Source organism: Syngnathus floridae, chromosome 1 (assembly GCF_059516105.1).
Source record: "Syngnathus floridae isolate MCC-2025c chromosome 1, RoL_Sflo_1.0, whole genome shotgun sequence".
In the NCBI taxonomy this organism is placed as follows: domain Eukaryota; kingdom Metazoa; phylum Chordata; class Actinopteri; order Syngnathiformes; family Syngnathidae; genus Syngnathus; species Syngnathus floridae.
Window position 1 is genome coordinate 191324 of NC_142413.1, and position 18987 is coordinate 210310.

Sequence of the window (18987 nt, forward strand, 5' to 3'; positions counted from 1 at the left end):
GGCGCGTGACACCCCGGAGCGAGCGTGCGCGCGCGCGCGCGCTGTGCATGCGGAGCGGAACGAAAGAATGGCTCAGTAGTTCTATCGACAAATTGACCCCTTCTCCTGTCCTTGAGGAAATACGATTTATTTGAAGTAAAGAATAAAAACGGTCAATCGAAGCGTTTTTTTGAAAAGCAAATCACACCATGAATCATATCAGATAGCGCCGATGGTCAGTGTTGTGCTAGGGAATGAAACCGAGTGACTCGTCACTTCATTTCAAAAGTAACTCAGTTACTCTCTTGTTGACTTCAACCAAAAGATTTGTCATATTGAGTTTCAAAAAGAACATTTGAGAACGCGCCCACACAAACGTGACGGTAACAGAGAGCCAAGAATGGAATGGAATGGAATGGAATGGAATGGAATGGAATGGAATGGAAGCAACGACCACTGCTTTATTGTGTGTGCATGCGTGGGTGACGTTCAGCTTGCTGGCTGCTCTTCAAAGACTAGCTGTGCGTTTATGGTGCCCTGTACAAAGAAAAAGAAGAAGAAGAAGAAAACATTGTGCTCAACTTTCTGCACGCGTGCGTACCAGAGAAGGCAGCGGCGGCGGCAGGCTCCTGGGAGCCGCGTTGCGGCGGGTTCTGGCCCAGGCGCTGGCACGCCGGGAGGCTGCGGGCCTGTCTGGGCCCCCTGGCGCGGATCCCGCTGTCGCGACCGGAGCGCTCTCTCAACCAAATGTCGTAGAAGGCCTCAGGAAGAACGGCTACGCCATGTGCGTCAAGGATCTCGCCGCAAGGCTGCCTCGGTCCAGACCACGGCGACACGTGCCTTTGAAGGATATTGGCCGTGACGGGGAGGTAGAAGATGTCGGTCTCTGTGGGGATGATGATGTCCTGGGAGATGTACTTGGTGGGATTCCCGTCCAGCTCGTGCGCCTCGCACATGGCGTACAGTTCGACGTCCAGTTCAACTTGCAAACCCGCCGGCACCTGGGCAAACACACGGAGCGCTTGGGGCAGGCGGTTGCGCTTCGGGCCGTTTGCGCTTCGGCCGTTTGCGCTTCGGCCGTTTGCGCTTCGGGCCGTTTGCGCTTCGGGCCGTTGCGCTTCGGGCCGTTTGCGCTTCGGGCCGTTGCGCTTCGGGCGTTTGCGCTTCGGGCCGTTGCGCTTCGGCCGTTTGCGCTTCGGGCCGTTGCGCTTCGACCGTTTGCGCTTCGGGCGTCTGCGCTTTGGGCGTCTGCGCTTCGGGTTTGCGTTTGCGACGGCTCGCCTGAGCGCTTACGGGTCCCGGCTGGTACTTGACGCGGAGGCCCGTGGAGACCGGAGGCTGCTTGACGTGGAACCTGGAAGAGAAGGCGAGCGGCAGAGGTGACGCCCTTTGCGGGTCCTTTGCCGCCTCCCGCGCTCACCTGCAGGTGTCGACGCCCACGTTCTTCATGACCACCGTGACCACGGAGGACGTGCCGTCCCTCAGCGGGCCAAAGTCAACTCTGGACGGCCGCAGCTCAAAGCCTCTGCTGATGACTTTGGGGTCGGCCAGCGAAACGGTGCGACACCTGCGCCGCACGGGCTCCTCCACGCGGCGGAACTGGCATGGAAAGAACAGAGCGCTCCCGGTCGACGTTAGCCAGGCAAAACGCCGGCCTGAGCCAGGCAGCCGAGTCTCGACCGGCCTTACGTGATGATTGGGGACGCTGCAGGCTTTGCAGCTGACAATGGAAGGCGGCAGTCTGACGCCGCTCCGCCTGGGCTGCCCGCTCGCATTCACCTGGACCGACCTGGGACGGACGGCTGCGGGGCCAGGTGGGGCATACGCATCAGCCGCGTTCAGCTGAACTAGGCGGGATTGCGCACCTGGTGCGGTGGCGGGTGCGGCGCCGAACGTCCTGCTGCTCCTCGCTGCCACCGCCGCGTGACTGAAACAGAGGGCCGCGCCCGTTAACGTCCGCTGACTATGTCGGCCGACTGCGCGACTGGCAAACCTGGCAGGATAAGAAGGCTCCAAGGGCCGCGCCTGCTCCAAGGGTCGCGCCGGCTCCGAGGGTCGCGCCGGCTCCAAGGCCGGCTCCAAAGGCCGCACTGGCTCCAAGGGCCACGGCGGCTCCAAGGGTCGCGCCGGATCCAAGGCCGGCTCCAAGGCCAGCTCCAAGGGCGGCTCCAAAGACCACACTGGCTCCAAGGCCAAAGGCCACACTGGCTCCAAGGGCCACGCCGGCTCCGAGGGCTGTGCCGCTTTGTTGTCGTCGTCGTCGTCGTCGTCTACGCGGCAAAAGGCAACACATAGACAAAGTGGTTTCGTGAGCCCGACTCGTTTCCCATTTGTCGGCCCGTACGCTTACGGGCCGACAAATGGGCGTCGGCGTCGTCCGTGTCGTCCGACTCGGTGGCGGGCACGCTCAAATTTGGCCTCTGGGAGTCGGGACAATGAGTCTGTAGAAGAAGAGCACGAGAGAGTCAAGGGGTGGTACGGGCAAACCATTTGGACGGGAACAGAGGTTAACGCTTTCCTGGCGCAAGGAGTCGTTTTCGGGGTGAAAGTAGGGCACGATGATCCTCTTCCTCAGCGCATCGACACGGGCCTTCACTTCAAGCAGCTCCTGTCTACGGGACGCACAGAGGGGCGGATGGAGTTTTGCCACCTTTCTCTCGGGGCAAAGCGCCACGGGCCGAGCCCGCCCACCTGTACTGCTCCAGCGTGTCCGTCCACTTTGACTCCCGGAGCTGGGTGCGGCTGCGAGAAGACGGACGGGAGAGGGAGGGAGGGAGGGAGGGAGGGAGGGAGGGAGGGAGGGAGGGAGGGAGGGAGGGAGGGATGAGATGCTTGAGCCAGTCGGCGGGTCGAGCGACACGGCGGCGGCGGCCTTTACCCGGCGCCGGCCGGCACGGCGGGATCCTCCGCGCGGCCCGACGGCTCGAGTGCGGCGTGCACCGCCCGGCCGTACAGAACGCCGATGTCCCCTGCGGACAGACGAGCGGCAAATGGGACAAAGGATCGTGGGCTCGGGCCGTGATGAGCGACTGCCTTTACCTGGACTCCTCTGTGCGGCGGCGGCGGCGCCGCCTTTGGCTTGTTCTCGGTGCGCCGGCTCCTCTGCGAGGGACTTGAGAAGAACTCGGAGTCATTAGCACACTTTGCAGAGGAAGACGGCATCCCGAGCAGCGCTCGGTTCACGTCTTGGCTCGTCGGCGGAGAGCGCCGGCACCTGACTGAGCAGGAGCCCGGCGTGGGCTCGTTCCACCTCGCCGCGAGGCTCCTTGAGCGTCACGTCGGCCGACCAGCGCGCCTTCTCCATCAAAGTCTCGATGTATTCCTGCCGGGAGAAGCCGGCGTTCCTTTGTCTGATCACGAGTGGCGTGTGGTCGGTACTCGCCTTCAGCCGCGTGTCCACCGTGTCTCGGAGCTGTCGACCGAAGGCCCTGTGCTGCTGAACTTCCCTTATCTCCAGGACTTTGGGGCAGCTGAGGACGCCGCCGCCGCCGCCGCCGAGCTTTTTCAGGCCGGGTCCCTGTCCTGCGGTGCTCCCGAACGGAGGACTGTGAGTCGTCTGCGACGGCGGCGGCGGCGGGTGGGATGTGTTAAGGGGGGTGGCTTAGGGTGTCAAGTCAGCGGCTGCGTTCCCACGAGTAAGGGCGGCAGCAACCTGCACGAGCGAGCGGAAACCTGCACGAGCGGGGGCGTCACCTAGCGTACCTCAAACGGGGCGCAATCCCGCCCGCTGCGGTTCCGAAGGCTCTGATGTATGGCGTTGGGGTCCAGCTTGACGTGCACCCACTTGGAGCGCACGTTTTCCGTGCCGGGTTTCAGGACGGTGATGCCAAACTCACCTGGAGGAGCGCAGACACCTTTCCGTAGCAAGGTCGCGCCTCGGCGGGACATAGGCACGCTCACCTGGCGAGTCCGGCAGCGGGTCCTTCAGCACGGCCGCGGCGGGGTCCGAGCGGGCCCGCTTCAGCAGCTCCGACACGGCTCGGCTACTCAGGAGCTCCGAACCGGAACCGTCCTCGTGCACCAGGAACAGCCTGCGCTCAAAGACCAGCCAAGGGTTAAGTGCCGAGAACTTGGCCGGCGGGAAAAACTGCTTGCGGGCGCTTGGGGCCGTGTGAAAGCTCCTTCTGACACCGTGCGCGCGTGTGTGTGTGTGAGTGTGTGTGTGTGTGTCACCTGGGAGAGTGGTCTCGGGGCTCCCCCATCCCATCTTTGTCCTGGTCTTCGTCGTCCTCTTGCAGCATCCTTGGGGCTGGGCCAACAGTGCGCACGCTCACCTGGCCGTCTTGCGACACCTGAAGAGAGCGCAATGTACAGTGGCGCCTTCAATTCTTTCCGTGAGCGGGCAGGCTGGGGGCTGTGTGTCGAGAGCGGAGTTGTTCTCGGCAGAACACGCCGGGCGCACGACAGCATGTCGACATCCGCAACTGGCCTGAAAGTGGTTTCCATCCGCGTCTGTGACGTCGCAGGCCACTTTGTCGGTGTGACTCATGGTGTAGGCGGGGCGGCCGTCCCGGAGCGCTCCGCCGGAGTAGACGCACTTGCCGTCGCTTTGGATGCGCAGGAGTCCCATGCTGGACGGGACCACCTTGTGACCCCAAACCTCTTTTTTAGGCGTTCACGAGGACGGACAAACGGAGGGAGGCAGCGCGACGCGCATCGCGACGCCCGTCACCACGCGCGACGCGCACCGCCAGCCTGCCAGCCAGCCAGCCAGCCGGCCAGCCGGCCGGCCAGCCAGCCAGCCAGCCAGCTGGCCGGCCAGCCAGCCAGCCAGCCGGCCAGCCAGCCAGCCAGCCAGCCAGCCAGCCAGCCAGCCAGCGCACGGCGGCCCACCTGATAAGCTCCCTGGTTATCGGCGGTGACCACGGTGCCGTCCGCCAACCAGATTTCCGCCAGGTGTCGTTCGGGGTACATCAAGACGGTGGCGCAGGCCTCGTTCTCCACCGCCACCACCTTCTCTCTCCCTCCCTCCTCAGCTGCGCTTCCAGGCCTGTCCCGATAGAAGGTGGTGATTCTGGTTCCGTCCGCGTGATCGACGCTCACCGATCCGTCCGGCCGCTTCACCGTCACCACCAGATCTTCGCGGCTCTGCATCACCTGGAAGGAAGGCGAGGGCAGGGAGCCAATGTCGCTCGTCCGGGTGGCACCGGCGGGCGGCTCACCTCGTGAGTGACCGGGTCGGAGGTCACGTAGCTCAGCAGAGCGCAGGCGGGACTCCGCTCGTGCGTGCTACCCACGGTGCAGATGCGAGTGCCGCAGGGCGTGGTCGTTGCCCAATAGCCTCGAGGAGGAGACGCCAGCTGGCTCTCGGGGTTTTGCTCTGGAAGCACGCAAGCAGATAGAAGGTGTCGAAGACGCAGAGGCTTGATGGAGTTCAGCGCGGCTCTTTCTTGCCATCCGTCGGGTCTTCTTCCACCTCAGGTACCCACACCGGGCCGGAATCCAGGCTGGAGCTGACCGTGCCGTCCGCAAAGAGCACCTGGCGCGCCAATGTCACCAAAAGCTGAGTGGCCGAGGAGAGGCGCGGCACGGCAGGCGCGCTCACCTGGCTGGAGCCGTCCCTCATGTATCGGATGACGGTTCCCTGGGCCGTCACGGTGCGGGACGCCTCCTTGGCCAGAGCGGGGCCGCGGCGACCCGTGGCGTGAAAACTCAGCCGCACCAGCGCGCTCTGCTCCCCTGAGGACACGCGGAGGTGTGGTCATGGGCCGCACGTACGTTGCGGAGGGAAAAACAAGCACAGGCCCACCACCGTCACCCACCGTCTTGGCGCATGAACTGCACAAGTAGGCCACTGGGGATGGACAAGCTGAGGCTGGCCACTGGCCTCGGGGGAGGGCACGTCTGCGACGACGGGCTGTCGCGCGGCTGCCAAGAAGCGCACAATCACGTCTACGGCTCCACGGGCCGCCGCCGCACATTGCAAAGACCTGCACCTCGGCGCCATCGCTCTTGGCCGTCGGCCCCTCTCCCGTCGACTCTTTCTCCGGTTCCTTGAGGCTCCCGTCCGAGGCTGCCAAGGAGCGGCGGCGGCGGCGGCGGCGGCGGCGGCGGCCCTTTGTTTATTGGCCATCCGAGGCATTTTGGAAATACTCCTGATAACGGAAGGGCACGGGTGTCGTGCCGATGACAGCCGGCGGCAAGCTCACAAACCCACCTTTGCCTTTGTCCTTTGCCGGTCCCTCAAAGGTGTAAGCCAGCCGGACGCCGCTGTCCAGCAGGGCCGAGAAGGAGCGCCTGGGGGCCGCGGCCGTCCTGACCGGATGCTCTTTTGGAGTAGCGAGCCAGCCAGCCAGCCAGCCAGCCAGCCAGCCAGCCAGCCAGCCAGCCAGCCAGCCAGCCAGCCAGCCAGCGAACGAGAGGTCAGCGCGGCAGCGGAAAGCGGCAAACAAGCAAAGCTCTCAAGGTTCTTCACCTTTGGCGCCATTTCCCGTGAGCGCTCGGTCTACGTGCGTGTACAAGCGGTGGCCGTCTTTGCTCACGGCCACTTTCAGCATGCTGGAACCTGCCGTCGCGGGGGACACCGTCAAACGCCGAGAAAGGCGCGAGCGACTTTACCCTCCACGTAGCCCACCGTCTCCACGGTAGGTGACGTGACTTTACCCTCCACGTAGCTGATGGTCTCCACGGTAATGTGCCCCCCGGCCGCAGGGAAGAGGTACTGGAGAGACCCTGACAGGTGGACCAGCATTCCGTCCATGTGGAAGCCGGCGAATCCCTAAAGGAGAGGCGCAGAGGTCAAGACGGCGAGCGTTTGGCCTCCCCCGTCCGGTAGCGTCCCCTACGCTGCCGCCGGCCTCCTCTTTGTCGTCCGCTTTGCTGGGTGGCGCCGCGTCGGAGGCGGCGGCAGCGGCCGCGGAGCTGCTGGTCGCCGCTTTGCTCTTGCCCGCCGCCAATTTGTCGCTCTTCTTGGTCTCGGTGGACTTGGCGTTCTCCGCCGGCTGCTGCTTCTTGCCCGCGGCCGCCTTGGCCGGCTTCTTGCCTTTCTTGCCTTCCTCTTCCTTCAGCTTGTCCTCCTCCAGCTTGGCCGCCTGCCAAATGTCAACGACATTTCAGAGCCTGGGGCGTCTCCAATGCGCCGCCGCCGCCGCCGCCGCACACCTTGAGTGAGCTTCCGGTGACAAATTGCTCCCGGGATTCGTCGTCTTCCTCTGGCAAACCTGCAAAGTTTTGAGTTTTTTTTTTCAAGTCCCGGAAGACCGAAGCTATCAGCCCCCCCCACCAAATGGCGAAGCTGGGCCGTATACTTTCTGAAGCTTGCGCCGCAGAAATCGTGCGGTCACTCCCCGACAACTGTTTCTTCAGCTCCTCCTTCTTGAGCCAGTCTGCAATGGTGTCTGCCACGTGCTCCAAATAAGTCCTTGAAAGAGCAGCACGAGAGACGTCGCGCGGCCAGCCAAACAACGGGTGGGGCGGGGGCAGGCTCGCTCTTACCGGAACTTGACGTCGGTGTGAATGGCCACATCCCAGAACTCCTTGCACAAGCGATCGGGACTCATGGGATTGTGGCAGAAGATGTAGAGGACGTTATTGTGACTTCCTCTGTGCGTGTCCAGACAGCGATACTGCTGGGCAGCTGAGTGGAGGACCTGCGGCCAGCACGGCGCCGAGCGTCAGAGAGAGAGAGAGAGAGAGAGAGGGAGGGAGAGAGCTCACCTGCGGGAAGATGCCCGCCTCGTGGCGTTCCACGTAGTCCCAGTCCCGGAGGCACCTCCGCCGGCAGCTCTGAATGTCGCGCAGGTCGAGCCGCTGGGCGCTTTCCCGCTTGGCGCTTTCCCGCTTGGCGCTTTCCCGCTTGGCGCTTTCCCGCTCGCTGATCTGCTGCGTGGGAGGGAGGCAGGCAGGCAGGCAGGCAGGCAGGCACAATTGAAAAAGACAAGAAGAACGGAACAGAAGCAAGAAAGAAAGAAGAAACACCTCCGATGAGGGCGCCTCTTCCTGGAGAAACGTGGGGCCTGCAGCAGAGACAAGGAGGGGAGGATGAGCGCGTCTGCCGGCGCAAAGGGAAAAAGGTTTGAGGGGCGGCGGCGGCGGCGGACATTTCTTGCGCAGGTTGCTAAACTTGTGCTTTGCAAAGGACAGCGGGTCATCCCAGGGGATGACGGGCTGCTTCTTGGCCTGATGCGCCATTCCCAAAGCTCTGCAGTCTTTTCCCAGGACGCCGTCCTCGTCCACCTGGCTCAGCAGCATGCTCTCCAGCACGCTGCGCTGAAAGAAGCGCTCCGCCTGGGGCCACGACACCTCATCTGCGGCAAAGGCAAAGGCAAGGGCAAGGGCAAGGGCAAGGGCAAGGGCAAGGGCCAGGGCCAGGGCAAGGGCAAGGGCAAGGGCAAGAGCAAGGGCAAGGGCAAGGGCAAGGGCAAGGGCCAGGGCAAGGGCAAGGGCCAGGGCAAGGGCAAGAGAAAGGGCAAGGGCTCAGCTTGACCCAATGGAACAAAAAGCACATCAAAACAGCGGCGGCCACCTCCGGTGCACTGGCGCTGGAGCTGTTGCTTGACCACCCTCCAACACGAGGCGTCGCAACGCCGCCGAGCCACAGAGTTGATGAGCTGCCACGCCGGCGAGCGCCTCATCACGGACGCCTCCTCCTGGGCCGGATCCAAACTCGGAGTGGCCTCGGTCGGGGAAGAGAGCGACAGACGAGGGCCGTTGCCTTTCCGACGCAGAGGCGCCAAGCATGGACAGCGCGCATCTGATGATGCGCTTAACTCACAGTTACGCCAACGAAGCGGCGCGCCCTTTCGTCGTGGTGGCGGACGATGACGGGCTGCTGCTGGCGCCTCCTGGGCGTCTCCTCGGCGCCAAACTCTTCCTTAAGCATCTGCGACGGCCAGCAGCCGAGTGACAAGGTGACAAAGAAAGGTGCTAGGCCTTCACGCACCTACCTGCTTGTCCTCTTCTCGCTCCACCGCGCTCAACAAACTACACAGCAAGTCCCTCCTCTCGTCCTCCGCGTGGACCTGAGGCAGGACCTTGTGCAGCATTCGGCCCAGCGCGTGACGGTCCAAGTCGAGAGCCGTCTGAGGCTCGCCGTCGTCGGGCGCCTGCGGCGCCTGCTCGCTCGACACAGCCACCTGCACGCACGCAAAGGAGCAGGGATGATTGGAGGGACCCAAAGGCCGGCGCCGGCACGGCACGGCACGGCGGCGGCACGGTGGCGCTCCCGACGTCCAAGGACGCGCAAACCTGCTCCAGCATGCAGTGCAAGACGAGCGCCACCGAGCAGGCCTCGGCTGGGACCTGCTCCACCAGGCCCGCGTAGTGACTCATGTCCACGTCGGTGGTCAGGGATGAGGGTGGCTTTTCTGTTTGCCAAGAAGGAGCGCCGGCTTAGCTTGCATGCCTGCCTGCTACCAAAGTGACGCTGGAGGGAGGGAGGGAGGGAGGGAGGGAGGGAGGGAGGGAGGGAGGGAGGGAGGGAGGGAGGGAGGGAGGGAGGGAGGGAGGGAGGGAGGAAGGGAGGGAGGGAGGGAGGGAGGGAGGGAGAGAGGCGCTTACTCACTCGGGGCTGGCGGCCGCCCCGACTTCTTGGAACGAGGGGACACAGAAGCTGTAGTCTGGCAGGAAACACCACAAAAGTCAGGCCCAGGGAACCGAGGTTGAAGCAAGCAGCTTTTTACAAGCCAACAGTGCCCCCCTCCCTCCCTCCCTCCCTCCCTCCCTACCTCCCTTGCCTCCCTCCCTCATTTGAGTCCATCTCACCTGAAGGCCAGTGGCCGGCTTGGACTGACAAAGCAACAAAACATGGGATCGGACAATAATCTGCTCACAAATGGGAGTCCTTGAAATGAACATTTCAGAAGGCGTCCGTCCGTCAGTCTACCTCGGCAGGCGGCGGCGCGTCCTGGCCCCAAACCACCGAGGGCACACGGATGAAGTTGGCGCTGTCCAAGTAGTGCCGGTGCTGCCTGCGCCACTCCAGACAGTCGTAGATGAGATTGGACACGCCGTCAAACATTTGGGTCGCCGCCGCCATCTGCCAGCAGACGGACGTGAGCGTTAAGACACGGGCCGGCCAATGGGCAGGCACATCCTATCCGGCAGGCGGCCACGCACCGCAGCCTCCGGATCCTGCGGGTCAAAGGGCATCAACGAATCCGGGACAGCGTATTCCAGCTGAGCCACGTCGTGGAGTCTGGAGTTGGGTCCCCCGTTGTCCAAAACGTGTCTCAGGGCTCCCCAGAAGCGGTCCAGCACCTTGGCCTGCGCCGCCCTGGCCTCTCGGGCGGCAATGTCATCCGCTGCCGGAAAGCAAATGAAAGCGCTTGCAATTTGCGCTTTACCGTCATTGGTGCGCTTCCGCTCCTCTCAGGCCGTCCAGAAGGACAAAGGCGCACGCTTTGGGAGCTCACCGTCGGCCGTTTCCTCATCCACCTGGTCAGGGGGCGCGGCGGCGGCGGCAGCGGCGGCAGCAGCGGCGTCGGCAGCAGCGGCGGCGGCGGCGCTCAGCCTGATGACGTTGGCCACGTGCACGCCGGCGCCGTCCAGCGTCCCCACCAGCTGAGGCTGGTGGAAGCCCAGCAGCAGCACGTAGTGTTGAGGCCCGTCGCTCGGCTCGTCGTCTTTGCCGCCGCACGAGCAAAAAACCAAACCAAAAAAACACACGTGTCAATGCTGAGCGTGCGTCGCTTTGCAACTTTCTCGCTTTCCGGGGCACCGTCCATTCTCTATTATCGACCAAATGGTGATGATGATGATGACGATGATAGAACTTTGTTCGTCCCACCACCGCGGGGAAATGTACTTGTCTCAGCAGCGCATACGGTTGCAAGAATACAAGTGCCAAAATGTCCAAAAAAGGATCAATACGGCATCTCGGTGCCAAGGAACTATGTTGGCGCAAAGCTTGGACAAAAGTAGCACTTTGCCGCCGCCGCAGTTGCATTCGGACAAGAGTCACGCTTTTCTGTTGGCGTTCCGGTGCCGAGGAACTACGTGTCGTTGCGACAAAAGCAGTGTTTTGCCGCCGCCCTGGCGGGCATCGCCGGGCAACCCCAAACAGCAAAGAGCAAGGGTAGCATGTCAACAGTCGTCGTCGTCATCATGGCGGTCGGTGGCTTACTTATGTACTTGGGCGGCTCCACATCATCCCTGCGCTTGAGTTTTGTTTTGGGTTTGAGGGCCGGCTCGTCCTTTGGCTTTTTGTCTTTGCCTTTGGGTCCCGGTTTTTGTTTGGCGACAGGAGCAGCTGCTTTGGCCTTGAGACGGAAGCGGCCAACAAGGGCAAGCGGTTTGGGTGGGTCAGAAAGAGCGAGCGCGGGCGGGCGGGCGGCGGACGGACGGACGGCCGGACGGGCATCCAGCTCATGGTTTTGTCCACGTCTCTCACTTGCTCAGCCTTTCGCCTCTGCTGGTCGCTCTCCTTGATCTGCAGCAGCATGAACTTGACGACTTGCGCCATGAGCTGGGCGGGGATCTCCTCTCGGGCCTCCAGCAGCTCCCTGGCGGGCTCCGTCACCTGCGGACATTGGCAAACGTCCGGAGAGGCGCGGGAGTCGGGCGTGGCGGCGGCGGCGGCGGCGGTCCCGGTGGCAAACCTCGTAGAACTGAGGAAAAGCGTCTCGTTTCTTTGCTTTGGGGTTCCCGTACTCGCGAATCTGCTCAAGGACATTTGCGTCGTTCAACACACACAAATAGGACGGAGAGACTCAACCATGCACCGGCGAGCTACCTTCGCCTCGGTGTCCTCCCACGACAGCGAACTAAAGAGCTTGCGTTGCGGTTGCCGCACGGCCCGAGCCAGCGTCCGGATCAGCTCCTCGTCGCGCGGACCTCGGCCCACCAGCACGCACACGCACGCTTGCCAGTGGTCCTGTCGCCGCCACAGCGCGCGCGCGCGCGCGGTTACGCCGGCGGAAAGGTCACGCGCTCGCGCTCGCGCTCGCTCCATTCTGATTAGCTTATCATTGCGATGCCACTTTGAAAAAAAGTGCAATTCGTTGTTTACGTCTGTCTCCACGTTCACTCTGGGAATCATGCGCACATCAAAAGTTCTTCAACACAGTTGAGCCAACTTCAAAGCAAGTCAACCCACGCAGATGCCATTTTTCACACAAATAGTTTTGGGCTTCTTTAAAGTAGCTTTCCCCCATTTTGAATGTTTCGTTCTTTTTCCCTTCGATTGAAGCCTCCGAACTTGCTTGCTGTGTTTCTGGGCCCCAAGTAGACAAGTGTTACGTTTCGACATGCACTGAACGTATTCCGATGCACCCGAATGGCCAAATTCCTTGTTGTTTGCCGTTTCATACAAACCTCGTGAAAAAGTGCATTGGCGAGCTCGCTCTCCCAAGTCTGGACTTCCGAGCCCTGCGCGGCGGCGGCGGCGGCAGCGGCGGCGGCCGCCGTCTTCTTCGCTGCGGCGCCTTTCTTGGCAGCCTTGGGGGCCATGAGTGCCTGCCTGCCTGCCTGCCTGCCTGGCGGGACAAGAAATCCGATCTGCAACGAACTCGACCGCGTGGGTGGGGTCTTCTCGGCGTCCGTGTTGCCAGGACAACCAAGCGCGCGCGCGCGTCCACGAGACAGCAGTAGAGCGTCTTTGATTGAAACACGTTCAACACCCAAAGCAGCTGCTGTGACAGGCAAAAAATGCTTTTTGAACTTATGTGCGTACCTCTCAAGCCATGTGTCTTCTCCGCAGGATGAGTGAAACGGATGGCCCTTCGAAAAGAGGTGGTCACCTGACCAACTTCTATGCTTTTCTGGAAAACCTGCTGCACAAATGACCACGCTCTCCCCGATATTGTTTAAGCACTTCTAAATGAGTGGTTTTCCAATATCAAGGTGGTCCATTTGCTTTCAGGGTCGAGCGGACAGCATTCCTCTGAATGCCCAGAGCACGGGGCTGCTGTGGAGACTGCTGAAAAACCTGGATGAGCAACAATTCAAGGCCTTCGAGTACTTTATGGACCTGCCCGGAGGGTCTGGCCCAGAAGCTGTGCAGCGACCTGGAGGAAATTAGAGGTATGTCGGAAGTTCCGCACAGAGAAAGCAAAGGAGTTCCCGACCATTTTTGACGCAAAGTGCTTTTAGCAGCAGCAGCAGCAGCAGCAGCAGCAGCAGCAGCAGCAGCAGCAGCAGCAGCACCACCACCACCAGCAGCAGCAGCAGCAGCAGCAGCAGCAGCAGCAGCAGCAGCTAGTGACGCTTTGTGGAACTGCACTCATTGGCGACCTGCTCTTTTCGTCCCGTTTATGTTGCAGCCACAAGCTGAGGGGACGAGGCCAAGGAACGCACCAAGACCTCCCTCCGCTCAAGTCACCTCACCTACCTTTCTTTCCGTGTTGGCCATCACGACGGACGGGCCCGTGAGCTCCATCCCGAGAATAAAACGATTGCCACTGTAAAAAAGACTCTCTGTTTAACTGACTCTTTGAAGCGGAACTTTTAGCTAGCTGTCAGATAGGTAGTCGGGATGGGTCAAAGTCTGCTTTATCGTCAATGTCTTCACATGCCAAGACATGCAAAGAGATCCAAATTGCGTTTGCTACTATCCCACCGTGGAGACGAGACATATTTGACCAATTAGGTCCACAGACAAACATCACAGTCGAGTCAACAACATAAAAAGTAAAAATAAGAAGGAAGGAAGAAATAAGAGCAGCAGCATTTGGTTAAAATTGTGCAATGGTGCATACAGTCTATATAATAGTGCAAAAGTCAGGCCAATAAATGGCTGAGGTAGTTTGGTTTGACCCAAGGATTGACGCGAGAGCAACAGCAATGTCTACATGTTCTGTTCGGTGAGACAACCTCGTGTACGTTTCGATGCTCATATCCGTACAATTCTTTCTATTAGTTGATATAAACAGAACTGCTCAATCAGAACACATCAGGCAGCATGTGTTGCACCTGCGGAAGTGAACGTGAACGTCCGTCCTAAACGTGTGCTGTGTTCACGTTGTTCCTCCATGAATACAAAGCTGAACCGGTGGGTGGTTAGCAAAGCCGGAGGAGAAGTGGCAAACGCAACAAGAGCACAAACTATACACTCGTTAGCATACATTCAAGGTCAAATGATGAAACGGAGCTTCAGCTGGAAACGTTGGCTGCTAAAGCAAGAGACCTGTTCATTTGGCACGTGGCAGTCATTTCATAAGAAATAATCATTAGAAAATGGGAAGGAAGGGAACAACGTGCAATCTGCTCTGTGTACTCATGGGAAATGAATACAAATATGGCAGAGGACTGTCGGGTTCTTCTATTTTGTTCGACTGGTATCTTCCTACATCTCTCGATGGCAGAGCTGTGGAGAGACGGATGGATGGATGGACGGGCGGACGGACGGACGGACGGGCGGGCAGGACAAGTCGATGCTCTTCCGCTAAGCGGCAGGAGGAACTCAGGAACCCGTGCGTCCACCAACAAACACCATTGTCATTATGGCCCATGCGCGTGCGTCGTTGGCGAAGTTCGAGCTTGACGACACGCTGAGGTCCAAAAAGTTGAATTGATCCACAATGCCGCAATTGGAGCTGATTTCAACGGTTAGCTAGGCAAGTGGAGCGTGGATGGATGGCACGCCGCACACGCCAAAAACAGCAAACTATATACACATATATACACATACACATATATATATATATATATATATATGGAGGGGGGGAAAGAAAGCCAAATAAAGGTCATGACTGAAGCCTTTGAATGTGATTTTCTACTTTTTGACATTTTTTAATAAATTAACAAAAAAGCTTTTTTAAAAAAATTACAAGATATGTGCAGAATTTTAAGGAGGGTGTATTTACTCCATTTTGGATAAAGCTCTAACATCATGTGGGGTAGTGAAGCAAGCGCTGCGCATACTTTTCCAGATGCATTGGGAAGGCCTTTGGAGGAGCTTTTTAAGAGCGTTCCCTCAATCTGTTGTGGAAGCTGAAACAAGAGCAGCCCGTGCCGCCCCCCCCCCCGCCCCCTTAAGTGGCAAAGTGCCCTGTGTCTGTGCGGGCGTGATCCCGGGACAGGAAGCAGTCGTCGGCGTGGACAAAGCTTTTGGCGTTGCGGTCGTAGGACAGCGCGGCGCGGCGCCGCTCGGCGTCTCCGTAGCGCAGCGAGTGCGCGTGCACCTGCTGGATGTGGCGCTTGATGGTGCTCACTTTCAGCGTGGCCAGCGCCGCGCCGCACACCATGCAGATCAGCCCGTGCCGCCGGCAGTCGTAGTCCATCAGGAAGTCCCTGCGCCAGCGCACCTGGTAGTTGCGCCGCTGGTCCTTGCCCGGGTAGTGACCGTGGCGCGGGGCGGCGTCCTTGCTTGTGTCCTTCACTCCTCCATCCTCACCCTTCTCCTCTTCTTCTTCTTCTTTCACCGAGCGTTTGGTGTCAGGGGAGCCGTCGTCGTTCGGGGCTTCGTCGGTGGTTGGACCAGCGGCGGCATCGCTCGTGTTAATTTCTGCCGACCGGGAAGTAAGTGCAATAAGCCTCGATGGAAAAAATAACCAACAACAAAAAGGGACATCAAGCCAATAAACGCATTGTGGACACGCAAAGTGTTTGTAGCACTTGACTTTTTGGACATTTTTGCAGATCATTGTTTTCTGGCCCTTAACATCTGAGGATGACGGTGGAAACTGTCAAGCAGGTAACATCATCTGAACAAAAGAACCGCCTTATATACACCGTATCTATGTACGTACAACACGTATTCTGCGCTCAGGTAATGGGAATACCGTCTTGTGCGAGGATGCCGTCGGCACAGTACTCTTTGGTCCAGGCGGCGGCGGCGGCTTCCCGCTCCTCCTGGCTCAGGCTCAGCGTCTGGGGATGGCGTTGCTGGATGTGGCGGCGGAAGCTGCGTACTTGGGTCCCGCGCAGCACCTGCGAGCACACCATGCAGTAGACCCGACGGCCCCGGGGCCCGTACGCCACCAGGTAGTCCAGGCGCAGCTGCCACGATTCGCCGCAGGCGCCGCGGCGGCGCCGCCGCTCCACGCGGGCGGGGCCCGGCCGTACGGCATCCGGGCCGCCGTCTTGGCCGATCGGACCGGCGTCCCCGGACGGCGACGGGTCCCGCTCGCCTCCGTCGTCGGCCTCCGACTGGATCGAGCCCTCCGACTCGTCTGTCACGGTCAATAGAGGGAAGTCAATTGGCGACAAGTGCCGGCCCCTGGCCCAACGGGTAGGCGGTCTCGCTCACCGTGCGCCTGGGCCCAGGCCTGCAGGACGCAGTGCTTCTGCTGGGAGGTGTAAACCAGCGAGTCGGGATGGCGCTGGAGCACGTGGCTCTTGATGTGGTCCAGGTGCAGCGAGGGAAGCTGGCCGCCGCACAGCATGCACAGCAGCCGGCCCGCATCCGCCTCGTACTCCATCAGGAACTCCTGGCGGAACCACGCGTGCAGCGACGCGTTCAGGTAGCACTCCAGCGTGCGGATCTCCGCCGCCGCCGCCGCCGCCGCCGCCTCGTCTTCCGCATGGCCGGCGTCTCCCGCCTCGGGCCGGGGAAAGAGGTTCCTTCTCTGTTGCAGTTGGGACTCGGCCGGTGCGGCTCAGGTGGGACAAAAACAATCATGTTACTTTTTCAATAGTGTACGTGTGGATTTCTAGCATTTTCGTCGACCGAACGAATAAAAAAAAGAACCACCTGACGCCATTTGTTGAGCAACCTGCGCACGCACTCACCGGCAGCGTCGGCCTCTCGCTCCCCCCGAGGTGAGGTCTGGACGGGCGGGGCGGAGAGGCTCAGGTGGCTCTCCCAGCCCGAGCGGATGACCTCCTTGTCGGCGGCGCTCCACAGCAGCGAGTCGGGGTGCTTCTGGCGGATGTGGCGTTTGATGGTGCTCAGCTTGAGGGTGGCCAGCGAGCTGCCGCACACCATGCAGATCATGCCGTGGCGCAGCGGGTCAAAGTCCATCAGGTACTCGCTGCGCCAGTACTCGTGGTAGTAGCGGCGGTGGTCGCGGCCCGGGATGCGGCTCAGGCCCGGGCGCGACGCACGCCGCACTTTGCGTCCCGACGACGGACCGGGCGCCGGCGACAGGATGGGGGGCCGGTCGGGACTCTCGCTGATGCTCCAGTAGCTGGTGCCCGGCGATCGGACGGGTCCCGCCGAGCCCTCCTCGGATTCGTCTCGGGAGGCGTGGCCGTTGGCGAGTGCGTCTTCCGCTAAGAAGACACAACACGCTTGGGCTCATGTTCTCGCGTCATGTTCTCCACTGGGTGGAGCTCAGGGATTTTCCAGTTGATAATGCAATGTTGTAAAAGGAACACTGGTCAACAGCAAATTTGGCTTTATGTGTGTGCCGCGCATTGTTATTAATATCATTCTTATTATGATGATGATGATGATGAAACCTGACTGTTTCTTCTGGGATCAAGCTAACCGGTTAGCTTCTGACTTTTCCCCTGTAGTGCCTCTACTGTCCACTGATGGGGTTTCCCGAAAAACAACCCTTCTTTCTTAAATACTGTAAATGATTGTTACTATTATTGTTTGTTTGTTTGTTTGTTTGTTTGCTTGTTTGTTTGTTTGTTTGGGTCATACCAAAGACTATAAAAATGAGACCCATTGCCTCCCTGCTTGGCACTCAGCATGAAGGGTTGGAATTGGGGGATCACCAAATGATGCCCGAGCGCCGCGGCGGCACCACCGCTGCTGCCGCTGCTGCCGCTGCCGCCGCTGCCGCTGCCGCCGCTGCCGCCGCCGCTGCTGCTGCTCCCCTCTCCCCCCCAGGGGATGGATCCAAATCACACGGGGATGGCTTCAACGCAGAGGACACATTTCACCACACCCGCATGTGTGTGTGAGCGACGATGATCATTGGGACTTTAACTTGACTTGAACTTTGTTGTTACTATCATTCATATAATGATGATGAAAACATGACTGTTTGTTCTGGGCTCAAGCTAAGCGGTTAGCTTCAGATGTTTCCCCTGTAGTGCCTCCACTGTCCACACGAGGACGTCCGCGCGCGCCGTGGCGCTGTTAAGCCTTTGTTTACAGGAGCCCACACAGACTTTCGGGGCCAAGCGCTATTGGTATTGTGCCACTGACAATGGCCGTGGCTTTGACAGCAGCCACACACACATGAAAAGCGTAACATTGACTTTCTCTTTTGCTCAACGTCACCTCACCTCCCCAGTCGCCGTGGCCGCGCGCCGCCTCTCCCTCCTCCTCCTCCTCCTCCTCCTCGTCCCCGCGTACGGTTAATGAGAGCGGCTCCGGCCGAGCTTGCTCGCAACGCCGAAGCTCGGCGTCGGCGGCGACGTCCATCCCGCGCTCGCTCCGGTTCCGGGACGTGTCACGCGCGCATGAGCACGTTGGGGACACTCATCTGGCATCGCACGGCAGCTCCGACGAGGCGTGCGTGTGTGCGTGCGTGCGCGCGCGCGACCGACCCTGTCAATGTAAACCTACCCCCCCCCTCCGCCCCCCACCCTCGCGCTCTCTCTTGACAAGTTAACTTTTCATCGGGGCTCTCCCGTGACGTGGAAAAGGTGCAGCAAAGGCGTGAGCGTGGGCCTCCAGTCGCGAATTTCTGAAGCTCTTGCTTGTCTTAAGGGTGGGGAGCCGGACGAGGGGCCCCTGGGGCTCCTTAAGGGGCTCCTGGGTAAATTTAAAGAGACAGTACTCGTGTCCACGAGAGTCCTGGAGCACTGTTGCGTCATCACACGTACGTTTGTCAGGTCGCCCGACCGGCCGTTAGTATTCGTATCATTACGCACAGATAGACTGCACGTGTTGACAACAGAGAGGGCAGGGCAGGGCAGGGCAGGGCAGGGCAGGGCAGGGCAGGGCAGGGCGGCATGGGGGTCGGCCGAGCCGGTTGCAGGCCTGCGAATGTGTGAAGTTTGCATGTTCTCCCTGTGCCCGCATGAGTCTCCTCTGGGTACTCCAATTTGCTCCAAAAGCATGCGTGCTAGCTAGGCTGCTTGACCGCTCCAAATTGCCCGGAGGTGGCCACGTGTGGGAGTGCAAACTCTCTGTTCGTCACTCTCTGTGCTGCTTGGGAACCGCTTCAGGGTGTCCAGTCAGCTGAGATAGGAAACTGAGGGTCGGTCCCTCGTGAGGTTCACAAAATG

The 18987-nt window shown here is 60.4% G+C and overlaps 2 protein-coding genes across 14 annotated transcripts; both read right to left on the bottom strand.

Moving 5' to 3' along the window:
- Nucleotides 1–110: 110 nt before the first annotated feature.
- spag17 (sperm associated antigen 17) lies at nt 111–12458 on the bottom strand. Of its 12 annotated transcripts, none has more exons than XM_088376523.1 (47): nt 12232–12457; nt 11651–11791; nt 11517–11576; nt 11309–11437; nt 11042–11177; nt 10332–10541; nt 10036–10220; nt 9803–9955; nt 9682–9705; nt 9482–9536; nt 9166–9284; nt 8865–9053; nt 8693–8800; nt 8444–8594; nt 7897–8225; nt 7636–7800; nt 7414–7568; nt 7227–7339; nt 7081–7139; nt 6765–7010; nt 6583–6697; nt 6395–6484; nt 6137–6247; nt 5916–5992; nt 5742–5847; nt 5374–5658; nt 5142–5299; nt 4813–5076; nt 4409–4564; nt 4153–4271; nt 3880–4010; nt 3682–3815; nt 3362–3535; nt 3194–3301; nt 3019–3091; nt 2858–2948; nt 2671–2721; nt 2498–2591; nt 2330–2420; nt 1973–2249; nt 1845–1906; nt 1669–1781; nt 1400–1578; nt 1273–1333; nt 833–980; nt 581–754; nt 111–516 (listed from the first exon to the last, which is right to left on the bottom strand). In XM_088376523.1, exons 1-47 carry the CDS (start codon nt 12364–12366, stop codon nt 488–490), a joined length of 6333 nt encoding a protein of 2110 aa, XP_088232649.1. In that variant the 5' UTR covers nt 12367–12457; the 3' UTR covers nt 111–487. The 12 variants fall into 12 exon arrangements, with proteins under 12 accessions (XP_088232649.1, XP_088232674.1, XP_088232632.1 ...); XM_088376548.1 differs by lacking the exon at nt 9682–9705 and having other exon boundaries at nt 7897–7934; nt 8019–8225; nt 12232–12456; XM_088376506.1 differs by having other exon boundaries at nt 581–980; nt 1669–1906; nt 7636–7797; ... (1 more) ...; nt 8019–8225; nt 12232–12458.
- A 2162-nt stretch (nt 12459–14620) lies between these two features.
- On the bottom strand, nt 14621–18520 carry zfta (zinc finger translocation associated). Of its 2 annotated transcripts, XM_088394135.1 has the most exons (6): nt 18040–18128; nt 17450–17666; nt 16588–17070; nt 16106–16453; nt 15639–16028; nt 14621–15361 (listed from the first exon to the last, which is right to left on the bottom strand). In XM_088394135.1, the coding sequence occupies exons 2-6, from the start codon at nt 17472–17474 to the stop codon at nt 14889–14891; spliced, it is 1719 nt and encodes a 572-aa protein (XP_088250261.1). In that variant the 5' UTR covers nt 17475–17666; nt 18040–18128; the 3' UTR covers nt 14621–14888. The 2 variants fall into 2 exon arrangements, with proteins under 2 accessions (XP_088250261.1, XP_088250253.1); XM_088394127.1 differs by lacking the exon at nt 17450–17666 and having other exon boundaries at nt 18040–18520.
- Between the last annotated feature and the right edge of the window lie 467 nt (nt 18521–18987).